The 12,469-nt window shown below is 39.5% G+C and overlaps 1 protein-coding gene across 3 annotated transcripts in view; it reads right to left on the reverse strand.

The window, feature by feature from the left end:
* The window catches only part of LYST (lysosomal trafficking regulator), a 193,923-nt gene that overhangs the window by 7,627 nt on the left and 173,827 nt on the right, over positions 1–12,469 (reverse strand). For all 3 annotated transcript variants that reach the window (XM_027094060.1, XM_027094059.1, XM_027094061.1), the window contains 4 exons: positions 11,741–11,877; positions 7,698–7,796; positions 1,736–1,875; positions 1,358–1,455 (listed from right to left, as the gene is read on the reverse strand). In XM_027094060.1, the coding sequence (XP_026949861.1) occupies positions 1,358–1,455; positions 1,736–1,875; positions 7,698–7,796; positions 11,741–11,877 (474 nt within the window). The remainder of the gene's footprint in view (positions 1–1,357; positions 1,456–1,735; positions 1,876–7,697; positions 7,797–11,740; positions 11,878–12,469) is intronic.

Raw genomic sequence — 12,469 nt, forward strand, 5'->3', positions numbered from 1 at the left:
GGGTGGTGCAGTCTGACTTCACAGGGACAGACCCTGTGACCTCACCCTACCTACCTTTTCTTCTGGCTGTTCACTTCTATCCTTTGTAATGAACCATAGTAGTAAGTACAGTGTTTTACTGAGTTTTGTGAGTCATTCGAGAGAATTATCAAACCTGGTGGGGGGTCTTGGGACTCCCAAATTTGCTAACTTCAACTAGTTAGTGTCAGAATTGAATTGCACTGTTGGACACCCAGTTGGTGTCATAGAATTGGAGAATTGTTTAGTGTCTGGAAAGACCACACATTTGGTGTCAGGAAAAAACAATATGAAAAATGCAAGCAAAGGATAAAAGACCACCCACTGTAGATGTGTGGAAGATATCTGTACTGAGTGGACAAAAAGAAACAGTTTTTCAAAGGATCCTTTCAATTAATGGAAATGCAAACAGAAAATTGATGAGCTTTTCAACAGTTCTTTCTCTCTGGATGCATCAAGTTTTTTAATATGTATACATGAAAAAACAAAAACTAAAAGCCAGACCTTTGATTAGGAGATATATCTTTGCCATGCAAATTTTGGGCAAATTATACTTCCATTATTGTTTTATACTACTCTCTCCCAGCAACTACAAGACACATGTAGGAAGTTGATCATCATTCTTTTCATTTAGTCAGGAGGGAGGTAGCAAAGTCAGTAGTTAAAAAGCAGAAGCAGGGCTTCCCTGGTGGCGCAGTGGTTGAGAGTCCACCTGCCGACGCAGGGGACACGGGTTCGTGCCCTGGGCCGGGAAGATCCCACATGCTGTGGAGCGGCTGGGCCCGTGAGCCATGGCCGCTGAGCCTGTGCGTCGGGAGCCTGTGCTCCGCAACGGGAGAGGCCACAACAGTGAGAGGCCCGCGTACCGCAAAAATAAATAAATAAATAAATAAATAAATAAATAAATAAAAGCAGAAGCAAAAAAGGATGGAAAAATAAAACCAAAGAAAATTCAGATAATTATGTAACAGTAATTTGCTTAACTTACATGTGCTCAAATGCAATCTTACATATATCAGAAAAAAGTTAAATTATGACAATACTAACTTTTGCATAAGTAGATGCCGAAATTGATGAACTCAATCTTCAACCTTACTGGGTTTTTTTTTTGGCCTCGCTGTGTGGCATGCCGGATCTTAGTTCCCTGACTAGGGATCGAGCCCATGGCCCCTGCATTGGGAGTGTGGAGTCTTAACACACATACATGCTATCACCTAAGTATACAGATCTGGCAGGAACCTGAGAGATGTAATGCAACAGTTTAACCTATGATGTAACCAGCTGGCTGAATGCACTGTGAGTGCAACCACCCTGTGCTTTGGTTTTGGGGCCAGCTCACCTGAGTCACACACGGTGGCAATGTCACCTGTAGTCTCACTGGCAGAGACGGCTGTGACAGGGCTTTTGTGTCCCGCCAGACTTTGTACGTAGCACAACCTGAAAGACCAAAGACATGAATTTGCATATGATCATTACATATAATTATATTCTCTTATTTGTATAATTCTTTTCCTCACTGTATATGTATCTACTATTTATAAGGCATTCCTGACTATATTCCTAACTGATTTTTTAATTCAATAAGATTACAAAGGTAAAGTCCGTATTTCATGCTTAAAGCTATTATGATATAAAGATATTATTTTAGTGCATCTATTTCTCACAGTAAGAACTAAAACATTAAAAATAGCTATTTTAGAGTTGGAGATTTCTGTACCTGTTTAAATCCCATATGATGCAGGTTCCATCTCTGCTCACGCTTATCATTATACTGTATGGTTTGCAGACAAATAAGCTGGTTATCTCTTCTGTGTGCCCATAGAGATGTATCTGAGACTCCATTTCTATCTCTGAAGGCTAAAATTTAAAAAATAAGTAAAGTATAAAACAAAAACCATGACGAAAGGTATCCTAGTGTCGTATCTCAAAAATAAAAACCCAAGTGATTCAAATATTCTTCTCAAACATCTCATTTTTCAATCTAGTTCAACTTTTTCTAAAGAGTAAAACTAATTAAACATTAACAAATTTTTAATTGACCATAATTTCATCAACAAATAAGCTTTTCATTTTTGTCTATTCTTTTCCAGTCTTTAGCCAATTACATATGTATTTTATAGCTGTGATTATTGCCATACAAATAATTCCCTATTTTGTATTTTATACATTCTCCCATAAGCATTTTCCATTTTTGACAGTGTCTTCAAAATGATTTTTAAGTGTTATAATATTCTATACAGTTAGTATACCATAATTTACTTGAGCATCGCTTTTAAAAATAATTAATTAATTAATTAATTAATTTTTGGCTGTGTTGGGTCTTTGTTGCCTCACACAGGCTTTCTCTAATTGCGGCGGGCAGGGGCTACTTTTCCTTGTGGTGCACGGACTTCTCATCGCGGTGGCTTCTCTTGTTGCAGAGCACGGGCTCTAGGCGCGCGGGCTCCAGTAGTTGTGGCACATGGGCTCAGCAGTTGTGGCTCATGGGCTCTAGAGCACAGGCTCAGTAGTTGTGGCACACGGACTTAGTTGCTCCGCAGCATGTGGGATCTTCCCGCGCCAGGGCTCGAACCCATGTCCCCTTCCTTAGCAGGCGAATTCTTAACTACTGCACCACCAGGGAAGTCCCCTTGAGCATCCTTTATTATAGACATTTAAAATTGTTTCAAATTTTTTCAAAATTATAGATGTCATAATTAAATCCTTCATGTATATAAGTTTTGTTCCTCCTCTAAATCATTTCTTTAGAATTTCCAGTATCCTACTAGTGGATCAGTGAATATTAATAATTTTACAGTTCTTGAGTGTACTTTTCAAAGGCTTTGTACCAATTCATGATGCCACCAATGGCGATGTATTACTCATCAATAGTTGTGGACTGATTTTCTAAATCAAACATTGAAAACTGATGTTCCAAGTTCCACATGGCTCACAGATGCCAGATGTCCACACAGGGTCTAACCTTTGTTTTCATTAGGGTAGCAGTTTATTGTCATAAAGTATTTCAATACAAAGAATATAGAAAAGTAGAAAGAAAGTATAATAAAAAGCTGTATACTGACCACTCAGTTAAACTAATCCTAATATTTTATAAGATCAGCTTATTTTTTAAATAAAGAAAACATTAAACATTACATCGTCTGTGTACTGTTTTACATCCTATTTCCTCTCTCTTGTCAGAAGTTACTATTATCCTGAATTTTGTATTTGTTTCCCATGTATGTAGAATTTATGTTCTACTATATGTTACTATAACAATTGTATTGTTTTTTATGTTGCTAAACTTTATATATATGGTATTAATTATTCTTTAGGTATCTGCTGCATCTTGCCTTTTTGATCACCACTGCTTTTGAAACATGTGTTGAGTTATTAGCTGCAGCTCATCTATTTTAAGTGCTTTATTTTTCACGTAAAAATACCTATTTTATTCTTAAAGACTCAAATGAGCCGGCGATACCAGGCTTACAGTTCCCCTTGGAACCACTGGCTTGAGCTGTGTGGCAGTGGCTTCTGTTTAGCTAGGGCATGTGGCCTTCAACTGCACACAACCACAGCAACCAGATGGCTCTGAACAAGGGCACGAGTCCTGGTTCTGGGCCCCTTCTGGTTCTCCTCCGTGACCTTCCCCGCAGGGCCAGGAGCCTGCAGGGCCACAGGGGTGTGCCAGCGCCCTTGCAGACCATTCTTCAGGGTCCCTGGGACCAAAGAATTCCTTGCCCCCAAAGGCCTGAGCTCCTTCCTTCTCTGCTTGAACTCTGCAGCATTTCAGTTTGTGACTCAATTCCCATTCTAAATCTGTGGAAATTTCCCAAGTTTTAAACGGCAATCACGGTTGCTTTAACTTGAATTTCTCTTATTGTAACTAAGTTTAACTTGTTCACATATTCATTTTCTTATCTGTAAATCTGTGTGCTTGGTTTTGTGTATTTGTTACTGCATTAAGAAGATTATTTGTAGGAATTCCTCTATTTGTGGAATAGAATGCAAGTACCTCCTTGTTTCTTCTGCTGGATGACCTGGATCTCCATGCCAGGCTAGGGACGCCTTACCCAAAGTCAAGTCTTGAGGATCCTGGACAACCCAGGGGATTCCAATCCAGGCTGTAATTCCAGGCAAGAGTTGGTCCTATCTGACTCATCCTTACTCTTAGGGACCAGCCTTTTGGACAAGGGCCTCCTTGGGACTCCCCAGCTTGCTCTGTCCCTTGTTGTTGTTTTCTATTCCTCTCACAAGAGGCTGTCCAAGGACAGTGTCAATATTCTAGGATTGACAAATGCCCTCAAGCTAAAGCTCCCTCCTTGCTTATTAATAAATAAATAAATATATATATATATATATATATATATGTATGTATGTGTATATATGTGTGTGTGTGTATTTTTTTTTTACTTCATGATCATGAATAATATTTATGGGGTAAACACAAGGTAGGTACCCTATAGTGGTTATTGAAATTTTATAGATTTTTCACTTTAAAATGATTGCAGGTGTTAGTGTTACTAGATGATTCCCTGATGGATCAGAAAATAATTTCCATGGGTAGAACAGGAATCTTGTGCTGGCCTACTTCTTCATAAAATGTTCTTGAATGGTGTAATACTACCTTGATACACTGCATATATTTTCTCCAACCACCATCAATTTAGAGAATAGAAATACAGGTGTTCACTTATATGAAGATGATGTGGCCACACTATTTAATTAGTGAAAAAATGACTCAAGACCAACTATTTTAAAACCAGTTATCACTTTTAGAAGACATTCTTCTCTAATACTGTATACAAATGGCTTATAGATAACCATTCCCTATAACCAAGCAACATATTCGTCATTACACATGTAGAATGCATTTTAGCAGACTATCTTGGGATAGTCAACAGAAACTCACAATGCTCTAAGTTATATATGCTTCACTAGCTCAGGAAAGTATTTCATAAGATTCCCTCGAAAATATTTTCAGACAACAATTATTTTGGTCATATCCTATATGGTGCTTGGGAGGTGGTCTTTCATATGTGTCAAGGCCAACACAAACGAGAGCACAGATACTTTCAGAACCATGGCCTTCAGCGGGTTGGGAGAACAGAAGCTAGTAAACATGAGGTGTTTCCTGCCAACCTCACAGGCATAGGGTCACATCTGCAGCTTCGGGGACCCCAAAATGATGAGACGGATCCCAATAAAAAGCAACAACAACATCTACAAAAACCCAAGTAACCTTCTCTCAGATCAAACAATGATAAAACCACACAGCTAAGATACAATTTTGGACATGGTTTAAATAGTAACTATTAATCTCATGACTTGATTACCTAATACTATTAATACTTAGGAGAAAAAGAAAACCCTTACAAATAAATTGAAAAAATCCACTTTCAGGCAAATACAGAACTGAGGAAAGGTAAGCAACCTAAGACTTCACAATAACTTCAAACTAAAAGAAGCATGTGTCTTGCTGTATTCAAATGATAATAGCTACATCTTTGATCTATTTCAAAGCTATGTTGTGCAAAATTACTCCTATACCGAGTACAGCTTAATCTTTGGTTTTTTTTAACCAATACTGTATACTGTGCTAGCGTACAATTACAATTTTAAATTATAGGAAGAATGGAAGTAAGGAAAACTAAGAGCAAGGCTGTTCATAGTGTTGGGGAAAGCAAGAGGAAATAAAAAACAAAAGATGAAGCTAGTTTTTAAATAGGTGTCTATGATGGTGCAAATGATCTGAGTGTACAAGCAGACAACTGCTCTAGCAGCAGAGATTAGAATGTATTTGTAGAAAAAAGGAAACAGGGTGAACTCAGAAGGTGAAAGGCAATGGCAGTGGTAAATATTAGAGATATTATAAAATTAACATCCGCTTTAGGCCTTGGGGAGTAAAAGGAGAAAACAGAAGACAATCCACAAGTGAAGGCGCCTCTCTGCTCAGACCCCCTAGCATTCTTCTTATTGTGGCCTGTGTATAAGACCCTCACCTCACTCTACTGTTCCTGCCCTGAATGTGGCACTCCTCCCAGCACGTTCTACTCTAAACTACACATAAAAGTATCTGCCATCCCCCAAACTACCATGCCTTTGTTTCCATGTGCTGGTTTACTTTGCTACAATACTCTTTCCTCTTTTCTCCACTTAGTAAAATGGTCCTTTAAGATCTAGCTCATGTGGGGGGCTTCCCTGGTGGCGCAGTGGTTGAGAGTCTGCCTGCCGATGCAGGGGACACGGGTTCGTGCCCTGGTCCGGGAAGATCCCACGTGCCATGGAGCGGCTGGGCCCGTGAGCCATGGCCGCTGAGCCTGCGTGTCTGGAGCCTGTGCTCCGCAACAGGAGAGGCCACAACAGTGAGAGGCCCGTGTACTGCAAAAACAAAAACAAAAACAAACAAACAAAAAAGATCTAGCTCATGTGTAACTTTTCAGGCTCCCTGGCATCTGGTTGGTCCCACTTGTGGCTCTTCTAAGCTGTGTGTGAATCTTTCTTAGAGCACAACTTCACTGTCCTGCAATAACCTGTACATGCCAACCTCCTGACACGGAGCCCTCACCATGGCCGGCCTGTATCACTACAGCGTCTCTGAACTGGTACCCTCCCCTCCAGCCCCACACCCCTTTTAAGCGATTCTCCTTGTAGGCGTTACAGTGATGGCCTTAAAATGCTGACTGGATCATATCACTCCTGCTTCAAACATTTTAATGACTCCTTAGACTAAGAGACAGAAACAATATTATGGTCACATTTATACCCCAAGGATCGTGGCAAAGAACCTTAACAAGGGCTTAAAAGAGAATAAACTTGGACAGAAAAGTAAGGAACTGAGCATCACCCTATGCTAGAAATACAGGTTTCACCCAGTAAAACATGTTTTATAAAATAATGCAGAAAATTGTAATTAAAATAAAGCACAGAGCACATTTTAGACTAGAATGATAATCACTGAGTTATCACCCTAAACTTGCCACTAATCCTCAACAGCACCACAGACAGCTGATTCAAGAAAGGAATGACAGACCTACAGTGGAAATGCCTCTTAGGAATTGCTTCTTTAATTAACTACTAAAATACTGTAGGTTTAATCTCTTAAAAAAGTAAGTACTGTTACTGCAAAAAAACAAAAAAAAGGAATGACAGTAGAGTAAAAGAAGTATTGCATAATGTCTTCTTCACTAGAGTGTTTTAATAATTTAACTCTCAAATCCAAAGGATTCAGTGAATGAAAAAATTTCTTCCAGTAAGTGGTAGAAATCAAGACTGGCTACTTGGATTTTTCTGTCATTTAATTCACCCAGAGGGCACAGGAATGTTGAACATTAGAAGTTCTGTACTTCCAACTTTTATAGAATATTGTGGGATACTTGTAAGCACTCAGGTTGATACCGAGAATGAAAGCAAGCAAGCATCAAAATGCCATGAAAAAGCCTAAACTCAAAACAGGTCATAACTCAAAATACTGTCTGTCTCTGACCTTTACGGTTATTTTCAAAATTTTTGTGATCTTAATAAGCCTAAAATTAAAGAGTTAGACATGTGACCTTTTACATTTTAAGAGCTTATGTGAAAAGATTAAAGTACAAAAGATTAATGTACAAAAAATTTAATCTTATACCAAATTTATACTTCATAAAGGGTTTCTTCCCCTCACTAACATGAAAATCCCACAAAACGCGCCCAGGACCTACCGTGCCACTCATGAATCTGTTTGTGTAGGCTGTGATGACACCACATTTGCTCCCAGTAAACAGTTGGCAACTGTCCGGTACCCAAGCACAACTAGTCACCTAGAGAAAGGACAAATCAAAGATTATCATGTTTAAAAAGCATGAGAAATGCTCCTACTTTTCTGACAATTATTTTAAAAATATATGATCACAAAATTTAAGGTAAACATTTTACTTGAAATGATTAGAATGGTGTAAGATATAATAATATTCTGTAACTTAAAGCTTTCTAAAAGCTGTTTCCAAATTAAAATGTATTACAATGCATTGTCTATGATTTTACATTTTTCTGTGTCCACACACACACACACACACACACACACACACACACACACAAATACACACAGGGCCATTTGTTCCTCAGAAATTTAAACAAAATGATCCAGGATTGACTAGATCCAAGGTTGAGAGGGTGTGTGTGTGTGTGTGTGTGTGTGTGTGTGTGTGTGTGTGTATGTGTGTGTGTGTGTGTGTATGTGTGTGTGTGAGAGAGAGAGAGAGAGAGAGAGAGAGAGAGAGAGAGAGAGAGAGAGAGAGAGATGCATGTACCTGATTTTTACTTTTATTTTTTTTTTCCTTTTTCTGTCTTTGGTAGGGAAACAGAGTATATATATAAGTAGAGGTATTGCTTCTAACAGTTCTAAAGATTGCTAGATAGGAGAAGAAAGAAAGATAAACGTGGAGAAAAAAATCTGGGATTATTCCTTGAGGATTATAAACCCTTGAGTCCCAACCATGGCGACACTATTCAAGGTGGGCTCACCTCTTTGCTCGGCCTGACAGTCTTCCTCTGGCACTAGCGGACCCCCAACACCACACCCCAGCAGCTGTCCCCAGCTGCTCTGCCCCCTCTCCAGTCCCACCTCTCCTGGTCGGTCGGCTGGTCAGCAATACCCACACACTTCACTTCACTAAGAAGACGGCGGTCATCAGCCACAGACCTCATCCCTTTCCCTCCTTTGGGCCTGAAAATGTCTCGGTGTCGCCTCCTGATTTAGAGAAGCCCCTCTGTTTCTAAGGCCAGCCCCACCCCACCCCAGTGTTTCTCAAACAACTGTCAGAATTTCAAGCTGTCATTTGCTGGCTTCTTCCCCGGCCCTGCAAACGTGTTCAAGTGTCTGCTACCTTGAAAACTGACTTGCTTGGAGCCTGACTCTTCTTAACTCTCAATATATCTTCAGAGTCCATTGGATCTAATTTTATCCTTTGAGTTTCTTTCTTGAATAGTTCTATTTGTAAAGATTGATATTTCATAATTTTTATTCTTTCTTAGAGGTCTTCCAAAAAGCAAAAAGAAAATGTACCTATTTCTTATATGAAGAATAAAACTCATTCTGTCTTGCAATTACCATATGGGTCGATTGAACTCTTTTATAAACCTAAGTTACATTTCTAGGATTTCAATAATCTCATTTTTTCCTCTATTTTGAAACACTTTGCTATTTCATTATCCTAGGAATTATTTCATCTCTACTCTTCAATTATTCCCAACTATGCTAAAACAAAACAAACAAAATAAGAAAATGGAAGAATGATGGATCTCCTGGAAGGATAATGTAAAATGTGAAATAAATTGTCACCTTTTAAAAAAAATAAATTTGTTTATTTATTTAATCATTTATTTATTTTTGGCTGCGTTGGGTCTTTGTTGCTGCACACGGGCTTTCTCTAGTTGTGGCGAGCGGGGGCTACTCTTCGTTACGGTGCGCGGGCTTCTCATTGCGGTGGCTTCTCTCATTGAGGAGCACGGGCTCTAGGCGCATGGGCTTCAGTAGTTGTGGCACGCAGGCTCAGTAGTTGTGGCTCGCGGGTTCTAGAGCGCAGGCTCAGTAGTTGTGACGCACGGGCTTAGTTGCTCTGCAGCATGTAGGATCTTCCCGGACCAGGGCTTGAACCCATGTCCCCTGCATTGGCAGGTGGATTCTTAACCACTGCCCCACCAGGGAAGTCCCTAAATTGTCATCTTTTGGTTTTTTTACTGCATTGTTAAAAGAATGTTGTCATCTTTTGAGAAAGTATAAAAGAAGACCAAAGACGCCATTTCTGTAGTCTACTTTCAGCTGTCATCGAACACAGTTGGAAATTGAGAATTTTTCATTTTCCAGCAATAATAGAAAAGAGAATAAAATTGACAGAAACATGTTTCACAATTATGAGCTCAATCAGAAGATAAAGGCTAAGAGACAGCAGGACTCTAATCTGTAATGATGATGATGAAATTGATCAGATAAGTGAAATCTCAGAGTGTGAGTCTTCATATGATAATACCCTGGACAAATTTTCTCATACTAAACAACCAATGAGTGAACAACATATTTCTAAGAACAAAATGAAATATGGTATTCTTATCTAGTTAGTTAGGCACTTGACCGGAAGTACTTTATCACACCGTGTTTGCTAGAAATCTGAATCATCCTGTTTTGCTAAAAGGACTTAATGAGAGTATTTTTTCATCTTTAATGATGTTTCTGTGCCCAACTTTACATGATAGAAATAATTTTTCAGTGCTTAAATTCTTATTAAAATTTATAATAAGGTTGTTTTTCACTGTCCTTTATTCTTACTTTTGTTAGTTTACTGGTAAGCCAGATGACAAAAGGCAGTGACCTTTTTTTCCACGCATATTGAAGGGTAAGCAAACAAGCCATTGCTCTCCTTTCTTTCACTGCCAAAAATTCCCCAAAAGTAGCTGACTCCATCTTTAAAGTGCTCAGGGAATGGTGACGAGTGTTAGGACTATATAAATAGGCACCAGGTGCTATGCAGGTAACGAAGTCAGAAAACAGTAAAAGAACTTCCTATGGAAAGACAGTCAAAGAAAGAAGGTTTAACATACGATTTAGTACCGGAAAAAGTTATGGCAGTACTGTGTGTGTGTGTGTGTGTGTGTGTGTGTGTGTGTGTGTACCTGGTGTTTTATAGTTTACAAAGCACTTTCAGAAACACTGGAGACATTTTTACAACAGCTTTATGAGAGAGTGGTGGGAGTATGACTAGACCAGTTTTAGAGAAGAGGAAAGAAACTCAAGTTGGGTAAGGTTAAATTCCTTGCCAAAGGCTACGTAGTAAATAACAGAGCTGGACACTAACACAGATCACAGAGCTACAGTTAGCTCCAAGGCTCTTTCTACCATGTTGTGATGCCTAAATACCCGGTTCCTTTAGAAAAAGCCAGGTATAGAACATGGCACTCTGGTTATTGAAAATGACATAGTAAAGGGACTTCCCTGGTGGCGCCGTGATTAAGAATCTGCCTGCCAACGCAGGGGACACAGGTTTGAGCCCTGGTCCAGGAAGATCCCACATGCCGCGGAGCAGCTAAGCCCGTGCGTCACAACTACTGAGGCTGTGCTCTAGAGCCTGTGAGCCAAACTATTGAGCGCTTGTGCTACAACTACTGAAACCCGCATGCCTAGAGCTCGTGCTCCACAACAAGAAGCCACTGCGATGAGAAGCCTGCACACCACAACAAAGAGTAGCCCCCGCTCGCCGCAACTAGAGAAAGCCCACACACAGCAATGAAGACCCAACACAGCTATACAGAGAGAAAGAGAGAGAGAAAGAAAGAGAGAAAGAAAGAGAAAGGAAGGAAGAAAGGAAGGAAGAAAGAAAGAAAGAAAGAAAGAAAGAAAGAAAGAAAGAAAGAAAGAAAGAAAGAAAGAAAGAAAGAAAGAAAGGAAGGAAGAAAAGAAAGAAAGAGAAAGAAAGAAAATGACACAGTAACAAAAGGTAAGTGGACACTGAGAAGAAAGCAATGCTGATTTTGTTCCAATACTGAGCCATGAGCTGATGCTGGCTCAGCAAGAGACTGGGTAGAGGACAAACTCTGGGGACACAGACAGCGGCAGTTAGGGACCTGTCAGCGCTGTAAACAAGGCATACATCCAGCATCACCAGCTCCTGGACTGACTGCAGGATATTAAAGACTAGCTACCATCAGTCTGACTCCTTTTTAAAGCATTATATTTAATTATTATTATAAAGTACTTCATGAAAATGTTTACCTGATACTGCTGTGAACCTTGTATAAAGTTTATTGGAGGCTCGCTCTGTTTACTCTTCAACCTTAGAATGTTATCAGCATATCCCCAGCTCAGGATGGCGGACCACTGAATGTCAGTACTGTTCATGCTTCTCACACCTCAAGGAGGAGAAATAAAAGCATCAGTTGCCACTGCTCAGTTATTACTGGACATCCGGCCACAATGGCAGGTTAAAGGCTCAAGTTCACACAGCAGAACACGGTCATTCCAGTGCAAAAGCATCTTTATATCCGTAAGATGGACCCAACTGTGTTAGTTTTATCCCTTTAAGGTTAATGGGATTCTAAGGGTGGAACTGTATTCTTTTTCACCTGTGGTGTTTTGGTTGGGATTTATATGACTTAGTACTAAAATTTCTGTTAAGAAATCTTTATAAAAGACAGTGATAATCAAGCTTCCTCTCTTCATGTTCTGTGACCCCTCACTTTTAACAATAAATATGAACTAGAAAATGTTTTAAAAAACGTAGATACCCTGTTGAAAAATCAATATGGACAACTATTAATACCAGAAAGGGACCATTGCTAGAGCAGAAGCAATCCTGAGAAGGGATAATTTAATCCTTTCAACTGCAAGGACTGCACGGGAGACCTTCGTTTAACAAGGTTCTTTTCTTTTCTCATTGGACCCGTACACAGTATTATGTCCTTTTGGGATAAAGATCTGGACCTCCTGACATCAGCGTTTCTC

Source organism: Aethalodelphis obliquidens, unplaced genomic scaffold, assembly GCF_003676395.1.
Source record: "Aethalodelphis obliquidens isolate GAN/ISIS:26980383/991018 unplaced genomic scaffold, ASM367639v1 scaffold87, whole genome shotgun sequence".
NCBI lineage: Eukaryota > Metazoa > Chordata > Mammalia > Artiodactyla > Delphinidae > Aethalodelphis > Aethalodelphis obliquidens.